The 22,100-nt window shown below is 37.5% G+C and overlaps 1 protein-coding gene across 1 annotated transcript in view; it reads left to right on the forward strand.

Moving 5' to 3' along the window:
* Positions 1–22,100, forward strand: part of LOC143254315 (metabotropic glutamate receptor 2-like) — a 61,460-nt gene that overhangs the window by 30,610 nt on the left and 8,750 nt on the right. Inside the window, exons 3-5 of the mRNA XM_076509293.1 lie at positions 2,753–2,923; positions 8,533–8,677; positions 16,383–16,919. Of these exons, the coding sequence (XP_076365408.1) occupies positions 2,753–2,923; positions 8,533–8,677; positions 16,383–16,919 (853 nt within the window). The remainder of the gene's footprint in view (positions 1–2,752; positions 2,924–8,532; positions 8,678–16,382; positions 16,920–22,100) is intronic.

Raw genomic sequence — 22,100 nt, forward strand, 5'->3', positions numbered from 1 at the left:
TAAATACAAATTTTCAGTTGCGCAATATGCGTTTTGCGATTTTTATGACCCTTTTTTTCACGTTTGTTGCCACTACCTGTGTCCTGTGGACGGATCTTTATATCAAATTTGGCATGAAAGTTTGATGGGTCTATGCGAAGATACGTGCAAGTGTGCAGTTTCACATTCTGTGTCTTGTAGTTTTTATGGGCTTTTACGTTTTACAGTTTTATATGTGGGAAGCAACTTTTCATGTCCTAAGGTAACCTTTCACCCAGAGAACTGGTACTCCAGCCAGTCGCCCAGTAAAGTACAGTAATAATAAGCGTAGGATGCTAATATTGTTTTCTACCTTCTAACTTACGAACTGAGATATTTATTCTCTGTCAGTTACTGTCGGTAATAATAAGCGTAGGATGCTAATATTGTTTTCTACCTTCTAACTTACGAACTGAGATATTTATTCTCTGTCAGTTACTGTCAGTAATAATAAGCGTAGGATGCTAATATTGTTTTCTACCTTCTAACTTACGAACTGAGATATTTATTCTCTGTCAGTTACTGTCAGTAATAATAAGCGTAGGATGCTAATATTGTTTTCTACCTTCTAACTTACGAACTGAGATATTTATTCTCTGTCAGTTACTGTCGGTAATAATAAGCGTAGGATGCTAATATTGTTTTCTACCTTCTAACTTACGAACTGAGATATTTATTCTCTGTCAGTTACTGTCGGTAATAATAAGCGTAGGATGCTAATATTGTTTTCTACCTTCTAACTTACGAACTGAGATATTTATTCTCTGTCAGTTACTGTCGGTTTAGAATATGGAAAAATAAAAACACTTCATTTGACACGATTTTCCTGAAAATATAAATTCCTCCAATACAGCTCCTAAGGTCGTTTTAGGACTAAAGATAATTATGTAGTTTTGTATGTCTTTTATGGACTACGTTCCATCTGTATCCTTACGCTGACTTCTGCTTTCGAGACTCATATTTTATGTATATTTATCTTTTGTTTTAATCAGAAATATCCGAGCAAATGGCGAAGTCATTTATAATTAAGCTATCTTGAATTTTTTATGAAGAGAAACCCACTTGAAATAAAAATGTATCTCAAAACGGCTGGTGTGGGTATAAACTCTTTTATTGATAAGCAAAGAACAACGTTTACAAAGTTAACCTGGAGATGACCTAGGAAGGTCGAAAGGTCATTCTCTCCTTATCAATAAGCCCTCCACTAGTACAGCGGTATGTCTCCGGATTTACAACGCTAAAATCAGGGGTTCGATTCCCCTCGGTGGGCTCAGCAGATAGCCCGATGTGGCTTTGCTATAAGAAAACACACACACCTTATCAATAAAAGTGTCAATACTCGTACCACCCGTTCTGAGATACATTTTTAACTCAAATTTTGTGTATCAAAACAAATACAAGACCAATCGTAAAAATCCTTACCTTTTCGACTTTTCGTTAATATTACATTCTTAAAACTCCTACGAAAAGTGGGGCCTAATAGGCCCCAGAGCAACTTGAAAGGTTATTAATATTAGGCTAATAATTTTGTATTTAAAGGAAATTGCCATTTAAATCCATTAATGAATGGATTAACGAGATTCCCACTGTCCCTGTCTACTATCTAGCGAAACCACAGCCGGGGGAACGGGCTTGGAGAAATCAGGACTAGAAACGTCTTTTCGTAGGAGTGTTAAACCTTGGCTATTTAGGTTTCCCTTGGTTCATATTTGGTGTTTTTCTGCCTTCCTGTGGTAATGATCCTACCAAGATCAAAACACCAATACTTTTATTGATCTTTCATTATAACTTAGCTATTTTTGTGTAGTTTTATAATGGACTAAACATCTGTTTCTAATAAGATAAGTATTCTGTCCTGTGTTTCCTGTTACAGTAATGACGTCATTGATACTCATATTTCGCGGAAAAGTGCTGACGTCATGAATGCTCTTTTTTTTTTTTTTTTTCGCTGGTCTTGAAGTCTCAAGTACTTAATGTGGTTTTCCTTTCCTGAATACAGAACCCAGCTTGGCCAGATGATTACGATGCTCGACTCCCAGTCTAAGAGTCGCAGATTCGAATCCCCGTTACGCCAAATTTGTTCGCCCTTTCTGTTGCGAGGGCGTTATAACGTAACGCTCAATCCCATTATTCATTGGTAAAAGAGCAACCCAAGAGTTGGCTGTGGATGGTGATGACTAGCTGCCTTCCCTCTAGTCTTACACTACTAAATTAGGGACGGCTAATGCAGATAGCCCCCGTGTAGCTCTACGCGAAATTCAAAACAAAGAAACCTCAGTGTTAACATTGATAGTTTGAATAATGAAAGCGTGCGTTTATAAATCTCTGACTATTATTATGTTGTTTATCCTGGATTAGTTTTATAAAGCTTTGACTATTATTATATTGTTTATCCTTGGTCAGTTTTGTAAAGCTCTAACTATTGTATTGTTTATCCTTGGTCAGTTTTGTAAAGTTCCAACTATTATATTATTTATTCTAGATCAGTTTTATGAAGTTCTGACTAAAATGTTGTTTATCCTTGGCCAGTTTTGCAAATCTCGAAGTATTATATTGTTTATCCTAGGTCAGTTTTATAAAACTCTGACTATTATATTATTTATTCTAGGTCAGTTTTATAAAACTCTGACTATTATATTGTTTATCCTAGGTCAGTTTTATAAAACTCTGACTGTTATATCGTTTATCTCACCTCAGTTTTATGAAGTTCTTACTATTATATTGTTTATTCTAGGTCAGTTTCTTTTCTACAAGTCCTGAACTGAGTAACAAACAAAGATATGAATACTTTCTAAGAACTGTGCCCTCTGACACTAATCAAGCACAAGCTATGGTAGAAATAATCAAAATCCTCAACTGGACGTATGTTTCTATCTTATACGAAGAATCTACTTACGGTATTAAGGTAAGTTCTTTTTTTTTTTTTCCAGACAGTGTATCTTTATCAACTGTGCGGTAGTTTCTATTACCCACAGTAAGCTATGAAACAAAATATGATTCTCTTCGACAAATATTATGCATCATAACAACAATAGAACTTATCCTTTCATAAGTTGGTATCCGTTTCGCTACTATAATTAAACAGCTTCAAAGCAGGGCAGAGTTATCAATTACACTATTAATTATATGTTTTCTTCTCTAAACCTTTAGGCTTAAGGTTACAACCATTAATCTTAATAAACGTATGTTTGACCCTATATTAATATATTCAGATCTATAGCATTGAATAACATTTTCAAACATAGAGTGTTATGTGCTGGAGACGAGAATTAGAAATTGAGTAGATTCGCTGTGTTTGAGAAAACCAATTAATAGAGGGCACCACTATCCAATGCAGTGCGATTAGCATAATTTCATAATAAACTTTTTATGTGTTTTAGCACAAGTCGGGGCAAATTTTCATCGCTTTTCTGATAAAATCACACGTTTACAATATAATATTAAGCGTGAAAACGACCGCCTATTCCTTTAAAGAAACTCTGAATGGGTGTGGCATAATATTACTTGACTTTTCCACGTTCGCGATGCTTGAGCAATTCTTATATAACTTTATTTTTTTTATATTAATATTAAATTTCTCTAGATCATAACACGAGCAATTAATTTCGAAGGGGCTTGAAATGAAATTACTTTAGTAAAGGAGGTTTTGTTTGTTTGCAATTAAGCACATAGTTACACAATGGGCTATCGGTGCTCTGCCCATTACGAATATCGAAACCAGGTTTCTAGCGTTGTAAGTCCACAGACATGCCGCTGCGCCAGTAGAATAGTAATAATATACAAGTATAAAAATGCAGAAATCAATTATTTATTTTGAATTTAGCGCAAAGGTACTCGACCAATAGCTGTCCCCGATTTTGAATTGACGTGATAATATAGAGGGAAGGCAGCTATACTAAATAACACTCACCACCAACTCGAGGGTTACCAACCAAAAAATGTTCAAGTATGGTATTCGAACCCGCCACCCTTCGCTAACGCATCGAGAGTCCCCCATTTGTTTTTTTGGTGAACAGAATATATTTGACCAATGAAATGGCATGAAACATAATTGGCTGTAGAGATCTTTCTAGATAAAAAAAAACTACAACAGAAAACATGGTTAATTTAAACTTTGTAATACAAACAGAATTCTTTATAATAATTAAAACAAATGCTTAATACAATTCCAAAAATGCGTTGTATATCTTCACATTCAAAGTAAATACGTTCAACTGTTTCTCTAAATCTACCATAAAGACAACAGACGTCATTATAAATTATTTATAATTTTGAACTTGGTATTTATTGTTTGACTGTTTTTTTAATTTCGCGCAAACCTACACGAGGGCTATCTGCGCTAGCCGTCCCTTATTTAACAGCGTAAGACTGGAGGGAAGGCAGCTAATCATAACCACCTACCGCCAACTCTTGAACTACTTTTCTGCCAATGAATAGTGGGATTGACCGTCACATTATATCGCCCCAACGGCTGAAAGAGCGAGCATGTTTGGTGCGACGGGGATTTGAACACGCGACCCTCGGATTACGAGTCTAGGGCCTTAACCATCTGGCCATGCTGGACCTGTAATTAGTTATTACAGATTTTTATAGTGACAGATAACCAGCATCAACCATTATGTTTTCTTTACACTTTCAATATAAATTCTGCCACATACATCGCCAGTGCTTGTATTAGTACATAACTTTAACGGTGGCCCGGCATAGTCGAACGTGTTAAGGCATGCGACCCCTAATCTGAGGGTCGCGGGTTCGCATCCCATGCTCGCCCTTTCAGCCATGGTTAACCTCTAGTCTTACACTGTAAAATTAGGGACGGCTAGCACAGATAGCCCTCGAGTAGCTTTGTGCGAAATTCAAAAACAAACAAACAAACAAAACTTTAACGGAGATACTAGAAACCATCTTATTATTAAGATGAATGTAAATTTTGTATGGTTATAAACCAAAACCGTGTTCCATTGAATACAGTTTGTTTGTTTTTTTATAGCAAAGTCACATGGGGCTATCTGCTGAGTCCCCATTGAATCCAAAGAATTTTCAGTCGCTTCTCTCCAACATTGGGTATGGCACTCCACAATGCTTGAAAACATCGTTCAAAGCTATTATTTGTTAATATTGTCAAGGTAGAAAAATCTTTCAATAAACAATTTATTAATGTGAAGGTTTAAAAAAAAAACAGCACTGCCTCATAACACAAATTTCTATTGCAAGTGGTTTCACTCTTAATAACAAATTCATTATAAATGTAATTACCATCCACTGCTTTGATGTTAGAATTTAAAAAATAATAGTTCTTTCATAGTTACTTGTAATCTTTCTGGCAATAATGATCCTGGTTTAGCGAATCCAAAAACGACTTTTTATAAAACAATGGAATTTTTTTTTCATATATTTTGGTTGGATATAACATTTAATTATAATCCAATCTAATTTTAAATTGCCATGTACATTTAATTACTGTTTCATTAATGATTTGCTTAATAATGGTTTGTCAATATTTAAATGGTTAATGGTTTCTAATTGCCTTCCAGAGGCACAGCGATATATCTGTGGACTCACACCGCTAGAAAACGGGTTTCGATACCCGTGGTGAGCAGAGCACAAATAGCCCACTGTGTAACTTCGTGCTTAATTACGAACAAACTAATACAGGGTGTTCGGAAAGTCACTGTGTAGTTTTTAATCATATTTTATTCAGTCTATTTCAAGCCAGCAACCGATAGCGGTGTTTAGAAACAAAATAAGAAGGATCCAGGCCTGTACTGATGCCAACGGGGTTCACTTTCAGCATTGTTTATAATTGTCATTCATATTTACCTCCTGTATTCTATATTGAAACACGTCTGTTAATAAATATATAAGTGCACAGTGACTTTCCGAACACCCTGTATATTTAAGTCGTAATGCTTGTCATTTCATCTTGATGTCGTGTAGATTCAGCCCACTTTTAGTCACACTTGTTATTGATATATCACAAGGAATAGAATGAATACCATTGTGCCAAAACAGTCATATTATTATTACTGTTATAAATCTTTGTGTGTATTTATTAGGATCAGGCATCACAGAAAGAACTGACAGAATTGAAAAATTAATACATTCCTTTAAAAGATAATTTTTACATAACTAACTATTGATAGCCTTCCTAAGTTCATTCAAACATTTATTCCAATTTAGTTCAAGCATATTTGGGGGCTGATACGTGAAAGTGATTTACATCACATCGTAAATCTCGAAAAACTACTCACTTCTAAACATTGTTGTATAACTTTAGTATAAATACATGTAAATCTTGATTCATATGTTGTTTTATTCAGACCTTATGTAAATGAATATGTGCAAATTTACCTATTTTTACATAGAAAATAGGTTAATTTCTAAATTTCATTATCCTGGTCACAAAAGCAAGGTTTGAAGGGAATAATGGCCATTTTCTGTACTTTTACAACGCAAGCAATTAAGAAATAACACATACTATCCAGAAACAATATTTATGTTACACAATGTTATTTCTAATACCATTATAGGGTTCTTTGAAACAAAAAATCCAGTAAATTGTATCGCAGGACGGCTGGTGTGGGTATTAACATTTTTACTAATAAAGAAGAGCCAACGTTTCGAAGGTCGGGCATGACCCGGTGGGTTAAGGCGTTCGAATCGTAATCGGAGAGTCGCGGGTTCGAATCCCCGTCGCACCAAACATGCTCCCCTTTCAGTCGTGGGGGCGTTATAATGTGACGGTCAATTCCACTATTCGTTGGTAAAAAAGTAGCCCAAGAGTTGGCGGTGGGTGGTGATGACTAGTTGCCTTCCCTCTAGTCTTATACTGCTAACTTAGGGACGGTTAGCGCAGATAGCCCTTGAGTAGCTTTCCGCGAAATTCATCACGAGTTACTTCACCCCAGTACATTGTAAAACGTGAATGCTAAAGATACCCAACCACAAATCTTTTGATTTGTCCCAATTTACCTTTGACTTCTATGGTCTTTCACAATTTGCAAACTCTTTTCGTGCACACACTAATGAAGTAAGGTCATTAATCATCATGAACATGCTGGGCATGAAAGTAAGAGTCATTATTTGTGTGAGATATACTACGTATACGCCTATGAACCTATAACACTGCGTCTAATGGCCTCGCTAAGAAAATGTACAACACGCCAGACAATGAACAACCTTCTCTTACGCCTTTTGTTTTGTTTGTTTGTTTTGTTTTGGGATTTCGCACACAGCTACTCGAGGTCTATCTGTACTAGCCGTCCCTAATTTAGCAGTGTAAGACTAGAGGGAAGGCGGCTAGTCATCACCACCCACCGCCAACTCTTGGGGTACTCTTTTACCAACGAATAGTGGGATTGACCGTAACATTATAACGCCCTCACGGCTGAAAGGGCGAGCATGTTTGGCGCGACGGGGATGCGAACCCGCGACCCTCAGATTACTAGTCGTACGCCTTACGCGTTTGGCCATGCCATGCCACTTTCTGATTAAAATTACAAATTTGACAAATGCTTGAAACATACTTTCTAATACTTAAAAAACCCGAATCGAATTGAATTACACCAAGAATACTTGTGAAAGGTTGATAACAACTTAATAAAGAATTATTGCTCTGAATAGTTAACGCTTTATCCGCTAGGGTGCTTGGTTTGAATTCCGCGCAAAGCTACACGAAGGCTATCTGCGCTAGCCGTCCCTAATTTAGCAGTGTAAGACTAGGCAGCTAGTCATCATCACTCACTGCCAACTCTTGGGCTACTCTTTTACCAACGAATAGTGGGATTGAATGTAACATTATAACACCCCCACGGCTGACAGGGCGAGCATGTTTGGTGCAGCTACACAAGGTGTGACTACCTTCGTGCAGCGAAGGTGACCAAATTGTTACCTCCATATAATGGTTTAACATTTTGAGCTGACACAGAGAACAGAGTCAGTAGACAGCATCTGCCTCAATTCAGCTCTTTTACTACTGTTATTCTCATTAAAAAGTAGGATTTGGCTTTTTTTTTTTTTGGCGAAAACGGCATGCGAACATCTAACTCTCAGATTTGAGTATGAAAGTTTCCTTTCGTTTCTAAATTTTAAGATTTCTCAAGTATCCGAAATTTTGTCTTATTAGTAAAGGAGTTGTGGTGTTGCTGGCGGGTTTAGCGTTTTATGGCGCTAAGCAACTAAGATATCTGCGCTAGTAAAGGAGTGAATATTGGTAAGTATTACATTCGGAGATATAAAACTGATTTGGTATTACGACTTTTTAAGGGCCTGAGTCACGGGTTTCAATACCCTTTACCGTACATCTTAACGGTCATTATTCATTATTAAAATAGCAACCCAAGAGTTGGCGGTGGGTGGTGTTGACTGGCTGCCTTCCATCTAATCACTGTTGAATTAGTGAAATATCCCTAGTGTAGCTTAGCGCGAAATTCAAACCAAACTATTTTTAATGTTGTATCATTTTAATATATACAGTATATGTTTTTGCTCATGCGCATAACTACTGTATTCTAGGCCTTTAACGTGCTAGAAGAACAACTGGCTCATCACAATATTTGTATAGCGATAAAAGAAAAGTTAACGAAAGATTCCGGAGTAGCTTCGGAAGGAGTTTACGACAAGATTGTCCGAAAATTGTTGTCTAGGCAACGAGCTCGAGGTAAGATTTCTTTGTTCCACCTAAAGTCTACGTACTTTCTACGTTATTTCATTTGTTTGTCCGAAAACTGTTGTCTAGGCAACGAGTTCGAGGAAATGTTTGTTTATTCCTCCTAAATTCTACGTAGTTTCTACGTTATTTTGTTTGTTTGCGTGAAAAGTGTTGCCCAGGAAACGAGCTCGAGGTAAAATATATTTGTTCCAAGTATATTCTACGTAGTTTCTACGTTATTTTGTTTGTTTGTGTGAAAACTGTTGCCCAGGAAACGAGCTCGAGATAAAATATATTTGTTCCAATTATATTCTATGTACTTTCTACGTTAATTTGTTTGTTTATGCGAAAATTGCTGTCTAGGCAATGAGCTTGAGGTACGATTTGTTTTTTCCATTTAAAATCTACATAGTTTCTTTGTTATTCTGTTTGTTTGTTTGCTCTTTTGTCGTTGTCAGTATCTTACATTCTTTAGAGTACTTTCCCAACAGAGTTAAACGATTAATAAATTAAAAGTACAGTTATTATTAGTAACATTAGAAACACACGTTTTATGATATTCTTGTGTCTTCAAACATTTTAAACAGTTTATTATTTGAGTTTGTAATTTTAATTCTCCTCGTTCCTAGCATACCTTGGTGGTTAGAACGCAGGTCACGGGTTCGAGTCTCCGACCCACCAAACATTCTCACCGTTTCAGCTGAATGGCGTTATAATGTAAGGATTAATCGCTGATGAAAGAGTTGGCAAAGAGTTGGCGGTGGAGGGTGATGACTAGTTACCTTCCACTGATATATTAGGGACTGCTAGCGCAGATAGCTTTTGTTGCGCGAAATTCGAAACTAAACCAAACCTTAGAAATATGTTGTTTTAATACCACTATTACTTAGAAGTACATGTTTTTAATAATCTTACTTGTTAGAAATTGCCCCCCGCTAGTACAGCGGTATGTCTCCGGATTTATAACTCTAAAATAAGGGGTTCGATTCCCCTCGGTGGGCTCAGAAGATAGCCCGATGTGGCTTTGATATAAGAAAAACACACACGCACACACAATCTTGGAAATTAGTAGATAAAGATGTAATGCTTTAATACAAACCATAAAACGTTCTTTGGTATTAGATTTTACCCTCTTCTATTTCATTGGACAGTACTTTGTTTCTCGTGTCGGTTTGTCCAATGATATCTTGTTAGAAGACGGTAAGGTTCTTTGTGTTAAAGAATTTGACTTCTAGTGCCTCAATATGAGGAACCCATCTTGTTCTACCAAGATCGATTACAGATGTAGATCTGTCTCTTCTTCCGTCATTCATACAAACTAAGAATCGGGTTCCGATAGTCACGGTGGGCAGAGCGCAGACGGGCGATTGTGTAGATTTATGTTTGGCAATAAACAAACAAATCATACTGTCAATATTTGACAAACAAACCATACTGTCAATATTTGTGAGCACCCTGTCGTCTAACTGAGCAAATATTTCCAGATGTGTTCTAGACGTTCCACCCTTTCCGTGAAAGAGACACCCAAGAATTAATTAGCATTTTTCAGGTCTTACCCTTATCAAAAGAGATGCCCCAGAAGTAATAATCAGGCGTTGCTTATGTCATATAAAACATGGGTGTAAAAAAGTGTAAACTAAGGACTAATTAATGTCCTTTGGACACGAAGTAGGACATCAACAGAACAACTAACGCCCTTGGATCTCTCCCCTATAAATTGATCGCTGTGCTTAGGGCGTCTTATACTCTTAGTTTTCGTTGATTTGTTTGAATATTTTACGCAAAGCTGTACAAAGACTATCTGTACGAGCCCTTTCTAACTTTAAACTTATAGACTAGATGGAAGGCAGAGAGTCCACAACATCTACCGCCAGCTCGTCGACTATTCCAATCGAATAGTGGGATTTGACTTCCACAATTATAACACATTTTCTCAAGCCACAAATACAAGTCGCGTATTTTTTAAAAATATAACAGACTCTTGGATATGTAGTCTACCTCATTGATTTCTTGGCCACGCCCAGCTATTTTATTTTATTTTGAAAAGGGCAACTGGAACGAATAAGTATTAGTCTTTCAACACAGCCCTTCCCACTTAGAATATTGTCATAAATAGTGACGCCCCTAATAATAATAGCGTACTTGAGGATGCCATCCTTATTATTCTAAACATGGTCGCAGGGCGTCCTATGATTCTACTTTGAAAATTTTGTTTGTTTGTTGTTAAGTACAAAGCTACACAATGGGCTACTCGTGCTTTGCCCATCACGGTACCGAAACCCAGCTTACAGCGTTGTAAGTCTGGAGGTTCTATCTTGATAAGGTAGCAACACCACTATTAAACTCACATAAATAACCACATATTTCTGTGTAATTTATGGATTAATATGTGGAAATGAGAACCTATAGTCATTGTATTTTATTATAGATGTATGAGCCGGCACGATCAGATTGTTAATACAATCATCTCATAATGTGGGGGATCGCGGGTTCGAATCCATGTAACACCAAACATGTTCGCCCTTTCAGTTGTGGGTGCGTTATAATGTGACGGTAAATCCAATTATACGTTGGTAAAAAGAGTTGGCGGTGGGTGGTGATGACGAGCAATCTTCCTTTAGTCCTACACTGCAAACTTAGAAACGTCTAGCGCAGATAGCCTTCGTGTAGCTTTGCGTGAAATTAATAAAAAAAAACATTATAGGAGTGAAATAAATAACTTTTAAGGAAAATCAAAAAGTGATTTGTTTTGTAACAACGAAACAAATATTTTTTTTACCAGAATAAAATAAAAAATGTAAAAAACAGAAAAAGTTAGATTATTTTCCATGAAAATTCTAAAGAGAAAAGTAGTAATACATTATTACGCGAAAGAACGAACCTAAAGTAGGTCACGAAATCGAGTCACATATTACTAATAACAAGTGAATAAAAAGTAACGTTTGACCCGAGCTAACTGCAAACACACACGGAAAAAGATCGACTAAAGAACATGTTTGTTTTTGAATTTCGCGCAAAGCTACACGAGGGCTATCTGTGTTATCCGTTCCTAATTTAGTAGTGCAGGACTAGAGGGAAAGCAGCTAGTCATCACCGCCCACCAACAACTCTTGGGCTACTCTTTTACCAACGAACAGTGGGACTGACCGTCACTTTATAACGCCCCCACAGCTGTAGAGCGAGCACGTTTGGTGCGACGGAGATTCGAATTCGCGACCCTCGGATTACGAGTCGAACGCCTTAACCCACCTGGCCATATAAAACTTGTAACAGCAGTAAATTATATATGGCTTTCTGTAGAAGGTAATTGAAAATTTGCCAAAAAAAAAAAAATGTAATTCGATCGGAAGCCGCCTGATAGACCACAATACTTGGACTACAACTGTTGTTACCCTCAATACATTAAATATATTATTACTTGCAGTCAAGCCCTCAGATCTAATAAACTCTGCGTGACACTAATAACCATAAAAGTCACATTGATTCTGTTAAACAATCAGAGACATATAATTACACTATGTCATGAAATAAACTGACAAAGCTAAAGATATCTCACGCGACGACGCGCGGTAACAACAACCGTATTCTCCCATGTTCAACTGGTCATCATCTATTATATAAAATTGAAGAAGCTCGAGATCCTGAAGAAACGTTTCTAATTTGATGGTCAACTAAAATATAATGTTCCTGATGCTTCTGTGGTTTCTTTTCAAAAAGAAAAAGTCACAAAACTTTGAAAATCTTATTTAATTAGCGTTGTCAAATCGGACCAATCTTATGAAAAAGACAACGAAAAATAACACGAAACAACGAAACCCTAAACTTGCACCTCACACACACACATTATATTTACTAATGTAGGCCCGGCACGGCCAGGTGGTTAGGGTGCGCTATATTCGTAATCTGAAGGTCACGAGTTCGAATCTCCGTCACACCAAACATGCTCGCCCTCTTAGTCTTGAGGAGGGGGCGTTATGATGTGATGTCAATCCCACTATTCGTTGGTAAAAAGAGTAGCCCAAGAGTTGGCAGTAGGTGGTGATGACTAGCTGGCTTACCTCTAGTTTTACTCTGTTATATTAGTGACGGCTAATGCAGATAGCCCTCGTGTAGCTTTGCGAGAAATTCATTAAACAAACAAGCTTTACTAATCGAATTTCAAAACCAAAACTTCCAACATATGGGGCAAACCAGAACAAGTGTAAGAGACTACCTGTCTGCCTGAAGTTAGGCACAGTGGGCTCTTTCGGTTCTTTCCACTGCAGGTATCGAAACTCGAATTATAGTATTGTACGTCCGTAGACGTGCCGCTGTGCCACGGCTGTAAGAGAGTTTGATGATAACTCACTTTTTTTTTTGAAACAAATGTACGTTTAGACGGATAAAGAGAACAAAGCACGTCCTGTGGTTGGACATTTTAACACGCTTGACCACTCTCTTCACACCTGGAGACTCGAGAAACACCGTGAAATAAAGAAATGAATAAAGCTTTCCGGATAGCTCTAAATAATATAACACTGAAGGGTATCACTTTTAAGCATTGGATTGTTGTTCTAGAGCCTAAAGAGATGCAGTAGTGTTTGAGGTTCTATTCGTATTATCACGTTCTATGAACGACGACAAGTGAAATTAATTAACTATTCGAAAGCCCTCGAGTTTCTGGGTCTGTTGAAATATGAGTTTGTTACCTTTGTCTTAATGACAAAATTTATGCCGAATATTGGCCAAACTAACCAAAAATACGTCAGAAAAGGTCATCGCAGTAATATATATATATTATACTTGCATCTTTATATTGAGAATTTCTACCTAAATTTGAAATAGTGAGTTTAAACGGCAATAAATACAGTAAAAAGTTTACCAATTCCTAAAGTGTATAAATATTGAATATTAAAAGAAAACCCAAAGTAGTTACAATATTCGTCTTCTATCATTTTGTTCTAATTAATTCAAAACGTGATTTGCAAAAGGATGTTTGATGTATTTCCCGTTAAGTTCGAACGTGGAAGAGAATTCCAATTGCCTGCAATGTGTAGAAACGAGATAATCAACCAATTACGTTCGACATACACATAACTACATCGAGCAGTCATTTGTTGGCTTTTATGGAGCAATAGATGCACGAGCTTTAACAGAACGTCCATGGCTTAAAATCTTTCTAACATACATTGCTGTTATACATTTCCAAAGTAGCCTGAGAAACTTACGACTGTTTTCCATTATTTCAGATAAGTAGTAAATTACATATTCTAAAAATCTTTCACGGTTAAAATTTACTCTGATACAAAGCGTGAAGTCTTTAGCATAAAGATGCGTAATTTTACTTGGAACCCTGTCTCTGCTGTCAGGTATATCGTTCTAAGATAACAAATAGCGATACTCGCTGATATATTACTAGTCGTAATTTCAGTCACGTGGCTCGTAGATTTATCATTATGGGATAATTGTTTGTTTGTTTTTTCATTTCGCGCAAAGCTACACGAAAGCTATCTGCGCTAGCCGTTCCTACTTTGTAGTGTAAGACTAGAGGAAAGAGTCGCGGGTTCGAACCGTCATCCCACTAAATTTACCTGCCTTTTCAGCCGTGTGGGGCATCATAATGTGACGGTCAATCCCACTATTTGTTGGTAAAAGAGTAGCCCAAGAGTTGACAGTGGGTGATGATGACTAGTCACTTTTCCTGCAGTCTTATACTGTTAAGTTATAGACAGCTAGCGCAGATAGCTTTCGTATAGCTTTGTGCGAAATTCGAACAAACCAAATGAACTGTTCAAAAACAACAAACCAAAAACGAAATTAAGTTCCATAGTGCTGTTTGTTTCAAACAAAGAGTGGTTAGTGAATCATACCTTTAACAGGGTCACGATATCAGTTTATGTTTCTCGTGATCTAAACGGTCATTCTTAAGAAGCCATTATACGCCTCAGCGCTGTCCATTCCGCACGTGACTGAACTTAAATATTCCTGTCGTCTGTCAGTCTGAAGTTTAAATTCCTTTTACGTGCTTTATGAACGTTTCTTTAGAAGAACTACAACAGATAATATCTGTGATATTCGGATAATTTTAAATTTCGTGATATCTAAAAATTAAATAAATAAACGTTGTATTCGGATGTGTTTTAGTTTTCTTTTGCCAGGACTTTTGAAATTATGAGATGTAGGATTATCAAATCTGTTTGAATGAACTTTTTTTATATCACAATGAACCAACATGGATACAAACTGATTTTGCTTCCTGACACATATGTAATATTATTATTATTATATTTATGTGATTTGTTGTTTTTATTGTTATTGTGTTTTGCGATAACGCGAGACAAACAGTTGACTAACCCTCAGTGGCACAGCGTTATGTCTGCGGGCTCACACTGCTAAAAACCGAATTTTGATACCCGTCGTGGGCAGAACACAGATAACCCATTGTGTAGTTTTTGTGTTTAATTCCAGTCCACATTTATTCTTTATATCACAGTGAGGAGAAACGGAGCACGAAACATTTCGCTGAATGTTTGTTTGTTCGTTTTGAATTTCGCGCAAAGCTACACGAGGGCTATCTACGCTATCCGTCCCTAAGTTAGCAGTGTAAGCTCACCACCCATCATCTACTCTTGGGCTACTCTTTTACCAACGAATAGTGGGATTGACCGTTACATTATATCGCCCCCACAGCTGAAAGGGCGAGCATGTTTGGTGCGACGAAGATTCGAACCTGCGACCCTCAGATTACAAGTCTCGATGAATGTCATAAGATAGAATAACGCAAAAAGTAAACAAAGAAATAAAAAGTACATTCTCTGAACGGCTGGTATGGGTATTAACACTTCCGGTCAACCTGAAGATGACCTAGGAAGGTCGAAACCTTGTTCTCTGCTTATCAATAAAAGTGTTAATACCCATTCCAGCTGTTTGGAGATACATTTTTATTTCAAGTGAGTTTCTTGTCACAAAGTAAAAGCACATCCATTCTAAACTAAAATTCTCAAACCACGTTTTATTGTTACATTGATCTCAGCCTAATAAATATTTGAATGTTTCAGTTTTATTTTTAATCATAACTCGATCCATGTCTCGGAAACAAATAAAACGTAGTCCAGGGCTGCTTCATTTTTACCAGATAGGTTGGACAGTAATATTTCATTATTGATGGGTGTCGTAGAATAGGAATGTTTTAAACCTGTCAGGTAGATTAAATAAACTAAATTGTCTACAATTTCCTTAAACCTACAAAGGCCTGATGAAGGTTTTCAGAGTTTTCAGTTATATAACTAACTTTGTTTAATGAAAAACCTGATTACTGACGCCCCTTCTACTTTAAAAATAAATAAACAAATAAAACATGTTCTATCATTTCAGAAACTGAGAGCAAAGCCACAGTGGGCTATATGGAGTATCCACCGCCGGTAGTCAAACCCCGAGTTTTAATGTTGTAATTTCGTAGACGTACTGCTGACTCAAAAGGGTGAGGGATTATTCCAGAAAAAGAAATTATTCATTTCATACACGCCAGCGTTTCGCCATTACGATTTCAAAGGGATAAAGGAAACGCTCTGTAATTAATTTAAGGATTAGGCAATAAAAAACATTGTTTTCTGAAGTATTAGATCGTTGTTGTTTTTGTCGTTGTCGTGGTTTTAACAATGAATACAACTCTCCAGTTTTCCAGTTTAAACCCTCACAATATCTTGTTTGTCTGTTTGTTTGTATATTTCTGAAGGAGTGATCATTTTCGGATCTGATCAAGAAGTCGCTGAAGTGATGCGGGCTGTCAAAAGAAACAATGTCACGGGCTACTTCTCGTGGATAGGAAGTGACGGTTGGAGTGCACGTGCCCTCGTGTTTGATGGTAACGAACCTCAAGTAGAAGGGACGCTGTCTGTACAGCCTCGTGCCCATCCCGTGAAAGGTTTCGATGACTACTTCTTAAGTTTAAACGTGAAGAATAATCGAAGAAATCCCTGGTTTGTAGAGTATTGGGAACAGTATTTTCATTGCAAGTGGCCCAACAGCACCGTAACGCCTTACAACCAGAACTACAACAGACAGTGTAGCGGTGACGAAGTGATGACGTACACTAATGGATACGAATCTGAAAGGCAGCTACAGTTCGTTAGCGACGCTGTTCTCAGCTTCGCCTACGCTTTTCGAGATATGCATCAGAATCTGTGCGGTGGTAGACCCGGTCTTTGTCAGCGTATGAATCCCATCGATGGAACAGAGCTGCTCACATACTTGTACAAAGTCCATTTCACAGGTAATCATCAAATTAAACTAGGGTTCGATACCCGTGGTAAGTGCAGTACAGATAGTTTTCTAGCTATAAACTAGAGATTTTTTGATTGTTTAAGAACAAAATTACATTGGCTATATGCTGTCTCCAGCGCAGTGAATCAAACCCGGGACTTAGCCCTGTAAGTCTGTATACACTGAAGACTTGCGTTTAAAACACAATATATTTGTATATATAACTTTAAAACAAGCCGAAACAAAAATAAATTTAAAAAACCGTTTCAATAATTGAAAAAATCCTGGGATACAAGCTATAATGTGCGATTACAAAATGTACCCTGTGGTTTGGAGGAGACTGCGGAAATAGGGCTCACATTGCGGTGGGGATACATCTTCTATCAGTTTTGACTTCCATTCGATAGTCTCACATACGAAATAAAAGAGTAGCAATAGATACAAAAATAAAAATTAGGAGAGCGAGATGTGGGTGCTCAGGCCCACAACGTCCCACATCTATATCACCCTTCTCAACCTGCAGACAGTTGTGGGAATGTGACGGCTCTCCCAAGTAGAGAAGAAAAAATAATTGAAATAAAAATGATAAAATAAGGTACTAAGGTAAGTAAGTTGAAAACGTACCTCCTGAAGGTAGCATCCAGCACCCAATATGGTTGAAAGGCACTAACTGACTTAATAAATGGGTGGTGCTGGAAGCTACACTAGTTTATTCAGATAACTGGATGTGTGTGTGTGTGTTTTCTTATAACAAAGGCACATCTGGATATCTGCTGAGTCCACCGAGGGGAATCGAACCTCTGATCTTAGCGTTGTAAATCCGTATACTTACCGCTGTACCAACTGGATGGGATGCCTCATGCTAGTATAATTCGTTTACTGTTTTTTTTTTAAGTTATACCAAACCAATATAATTATTCAGAGGTTTGGATCTGCTGTTTTACCTCAGTCCTTCCTTGTGGGCCTGGCATGGCCAGGTGGGTTCAGGCGTTTGACTTGTAATATGAGGGTCGCGGGTTCGAATCCCCGTCGCGCCAAACATGCTCGTCCTTTCAGCCGTGGTGACGTTATGATGTGATGGTCAATCCCACTATTCGTTGGTAAAAGAGTGGCCCAAGAGTTGGCGATGGGTAGTGATGACTAGCTGCCCTACCTAGTCTTATACTGCTAAACTAGCGACGATTAGCGCAGATAGATCTCGTGTAGCGCTGCGCGAAATTAAAAAAAACAAACTATCAAAATGCACTATTTTTTACGAATATATATATATATGTATGTATGTGTATAAAGATGCGGAAGTGATAAAATAAAGAAATTAGAATCTAGAGAAACGTTACCTTTAAAAACTGTGCTGATAACATGTTTACCTTTAAAAACTGTGCTGACAACATGTTTACTTAACGACATTTCAACCAAATCTTCTCCAAAAGCAATATACGATATAATACAAGGTAACGTGAGATAAAACTACGAGAACTAAACAATATAGTAAAAACAGTATAACAAAGATGGCGATTAGAAACGGTATTAAAAATGATTAGAAACACATAATAACTTTACAGAACAAAGAAAGAAACAACTTAAACATTTTAAGATAATAAATTCAGTCTTTTTTTTTAAATATGAAAAGTTGGACCGTTTGTTAATACCCAAAGGATTTAATCAACCTAATTTAAAAATAATTTATTTTTCCATTGTTTGTAGTTAAACACAAAGTTACACAATGAACTGTCTTGTTTTTTTGGTTGTTGTTTTTTTTTTAATTTCGCGCAAAGCTGCAAAAGGACTATATGCGCTAGCCTTCCCTAATTTAGTAGTGTAAGACTAGAGTGAAGGCAGCTAGTCATCACCACTCGCCGCTATCTCTTGGGCTACTCTTCTTCCAACGAATAGTGGGATTGATCGTCACATTATAATGCCCCCACGGTTGAAAGGGCGAGTATGTTTGGTACAACGGGGATTCAAACTCGCGACCTTAAGAATACGAGTTGAGCGCCTTAACCTCCTGGCCATGCAGGGCCACACAATGAACTATCTGTGGTCTTTTTATCACGGCTATCTAAACTCAGTGTCTAACGTTGCAAATCTGTAAACGTGCCACTGTGCCAGTGAGAGGCGTTTTCGATTGTGATTCTTTCATTGGTATTAGATGGGACACGATGTAAGGCAAGCATTTTAAAGTGCTCAAGAGAATAATAAGTGCTCAGCCCCAGGTTTATCTTGATGTTTAATCAATATGCTACGTAAGTGTTCTCGTGTACGTTCGGCAAGTTTCTCCTACGTAAATTTGGTCACAGTCGTGAGAAACAATAGACTAAACATTTAGTTATATAGGTAAAATGGTTATTCGCAGAATCCGTTGAGCTAGGTCCTCTAACATACCCATTGTTATCTCAAATGTTGCATCTACTCCTCTGACAAGTTCGTACCAATTTGGGTATCAGATGATAGTTGTATGTTGTTCGGAACTTGACAATCTTTAGTGTTAATGTCTCTTTCATAAGAGATGATAGGTTTTTTAGGGAACATGTAACAGATTGTATTGTACTGTGTTATGTTGTGGAAGTATCTTGAGTGGGTATATTTGTGTTTTTATAGTTTTCTTATAGCAAAGCCACATCAGGCTATCTGCTGACCCCACCGAGGAAAATCGAACCCTTGATTTTAGCGTTGTAAGTCCGTAGACATACCGCTGTACTAACGTGGGGCTGAGTAGGTGCGTTGATGATTTGTGCAAGTAAGAAGATTAGTTGCAGAAAGGTTGAATGCTGTCGTTGGAAATTTCGAATTATCTCTGACGATATTGGTGTTACAATTACTGCTATGACGTAAGCAAATTCTCGAAAGCTAAATTTGTTTGTCGTTAGTGTGTAGATTATATTAATGTGATGGAAAAGAAAATTAGGATAGCCACGTTTTTCGACAAAGTGGAGAATGTTTATGGATTTGGTATTCTTATCTGGGTTGTTGCTGTAGAGCCCAAGCAACCTGGCGAGGTGTAACCAATCTGGCGAGTTGTTAATGTTTCCCATAACGTATCGGAGTTGTCTGAAGTGGAAATGTAAGTAACTATGTGTATTTGTAATGTAAGACGTCGCGAGATGGCACTCATCAGTCACGGAAATATTTATGTGAAAAAATGAAATGATTTGGTGAGAAACAGAAGACGTGAAAGAAGTGAACAAAATAAACAAAGACATCTCGTTTATCATTAGTGCTGGTCGATATAGCGGAAATATAATCAATATAAAACAGGAACGCTGGCTGTGCAGTTCCGAAATGTGCAATCTTCAGTGTGTATCCATCAACGAGGTTAGAGTACAAGAGGTCTATTTTTGGAAGCCATGGCTACACACTTTATTGCTTATAGATTTGTTTGTTTTATATTTCGCGCAAAGCTACCCAAGGGCTATCTGCGCAAGTTGTCCTTAATTTAGTAGTGTAAGACTAGAGGGAAGACTGTTAGTCATCACCACCCACCGCCAACTCTTGGGCTACACTTTTACCAAAGAATAGTGAAGTTGGCTGTCACATTTTAACGCATTTACGGCTAAACGGGCGAGCATGTTTGGTGTGACGGAGATTCGAACCCGTGGCTCTCAGATTACGAGTCGAGTGCCCTAACCGCCTGGTCATGCCGGACTCTTGTTTATAGAATTTGGTATCAAAAGAAAGGGTGATTAAAGATAGAACTAATTCAGATAACCTGATCAGGGTTTCATTCGGTGGATCTAGGGTATTCATTCTGTCAATATAGTGTTTTAGGGTCTTGCGTTCATCTTCACGTGGAATGATGGTAGACGATACGTAAGGTATGAATAAAATAACAGAATTTGATTTACATTCAAAATTTGAATTTTGTGTGTGTGTGATGCGTCATTGGTGTCTTTAATGTAAGTGGAGAGTTCATGAACTAATGGGTCAGGATGGGATCAAAGTAACTAGATATAAGTTCAGTAAGACCACTGCGTGTTAAAACTATGGGTCTAGAACAGGGGTCACCAAACTACGGCCCTCGAGGTCATTTTGTCCGGCCCACCAGCAGCTAGCCGCTTGGAAATAAAAAAGTGACATTTCATCAAATGTCCGACTGTCATAACAAAATAAATCACACCGATGGTCGCTTTAAGCTGGAAAACACAAGACGTCATGATAAAAAGAAACAAGGCTGTCACGCGCATTTTTAACCAATAGGAAAATTATTCTATCGTCCTTGCTGCCCGTTTATTCATACCAAGGCACGTATCTATGAAAGCATTAGGATTTCGAAAACAAGTACAGACTTAACCCTCGTCCTATCGACTCGTCTTGTAAATTCAGCAGCCGAGGGTTACCGCTTCAGCAAGCTCATTTCTCTTAGTAATCGGGTTATGCGCTTTTCGTAACTCTTTCTTAGGTAAGTGTCGTGACAAACGTACATACGTTTCAATATATTTTGTTTGTGCGTTCTTGGACCAGTACAATACTTTTCTCACAGCGTACTGTGTTTTTTATTTTCAGATCCTGTTTTTTCTTCACCCATCGTTATGGCTGCTTTTAAAAGAAGAAAAGTGGACTCTGAGTGTCGTGCTTTCAATGAAGAATGGGGAGAAAAGTATTTCTTTGTGGAAACAAAAAAAAACAGAAAGCTACTTGTGTGATATGCACCGATCAACATATTTGAAATTTTCAGGAAAGTTCCGTTCTGAGAAATTTGAATCCATGAATCTCAAAAGAATCTCTTCACGAGAAAGTTTGCTGAAAATGAATCTGTTACTTGTACAAGTTACAAAATAGTGCATAGGATGGCAGAGCGAGAAAAACCTTTTACTGACGGCAACTTCATCAAAGAGTGTATGATGGAAGCAGCAAATGAGCTGTGTCCTGAAAAAACCAATTTCTTTGAAAGTATCAGCCTTTCAGCAACTTCAGTTGCACGGAGAGTAGAAAAACTGGGAGATAACATCGCATTACAGATACGTCAAAAAGCTAGAAACTTCCTATGGTATTCTCTGGCACTGGGTGAGGCTACTGATCTCTCGAGTACGTCACAACCTCTCGTGTTCATTCGTGGAGTTAATTTGGACTTTCAGATCACGGAAGAGTTGGCATCAGTTTGCAGCATGCATAGAAGAACAACTGGAAAAGACATTTTCATGGAGGTGCATAAAACTTTGCAAGACTATAACCTTCAGTGGAATCAGCTTAGAGG

The sequence above is a fragment of the Tachypleus tridentatus genome, chromosome 6 (genome assembly GCF_004210375.1).
Source record: "Tachypleus tridentatus isolate NWPU-2018 chromosome 6, ASM421037v1, whole genome shotgun sequence".
In the NCBI taxonomy this organism is placed as follows: domain Eukaryota; kingdom Metazoa; phylum Arthropoda; class Merostomata; order Xiphosura; family Limulidae; genus Tachypleus; species Tachypleus tridentatus.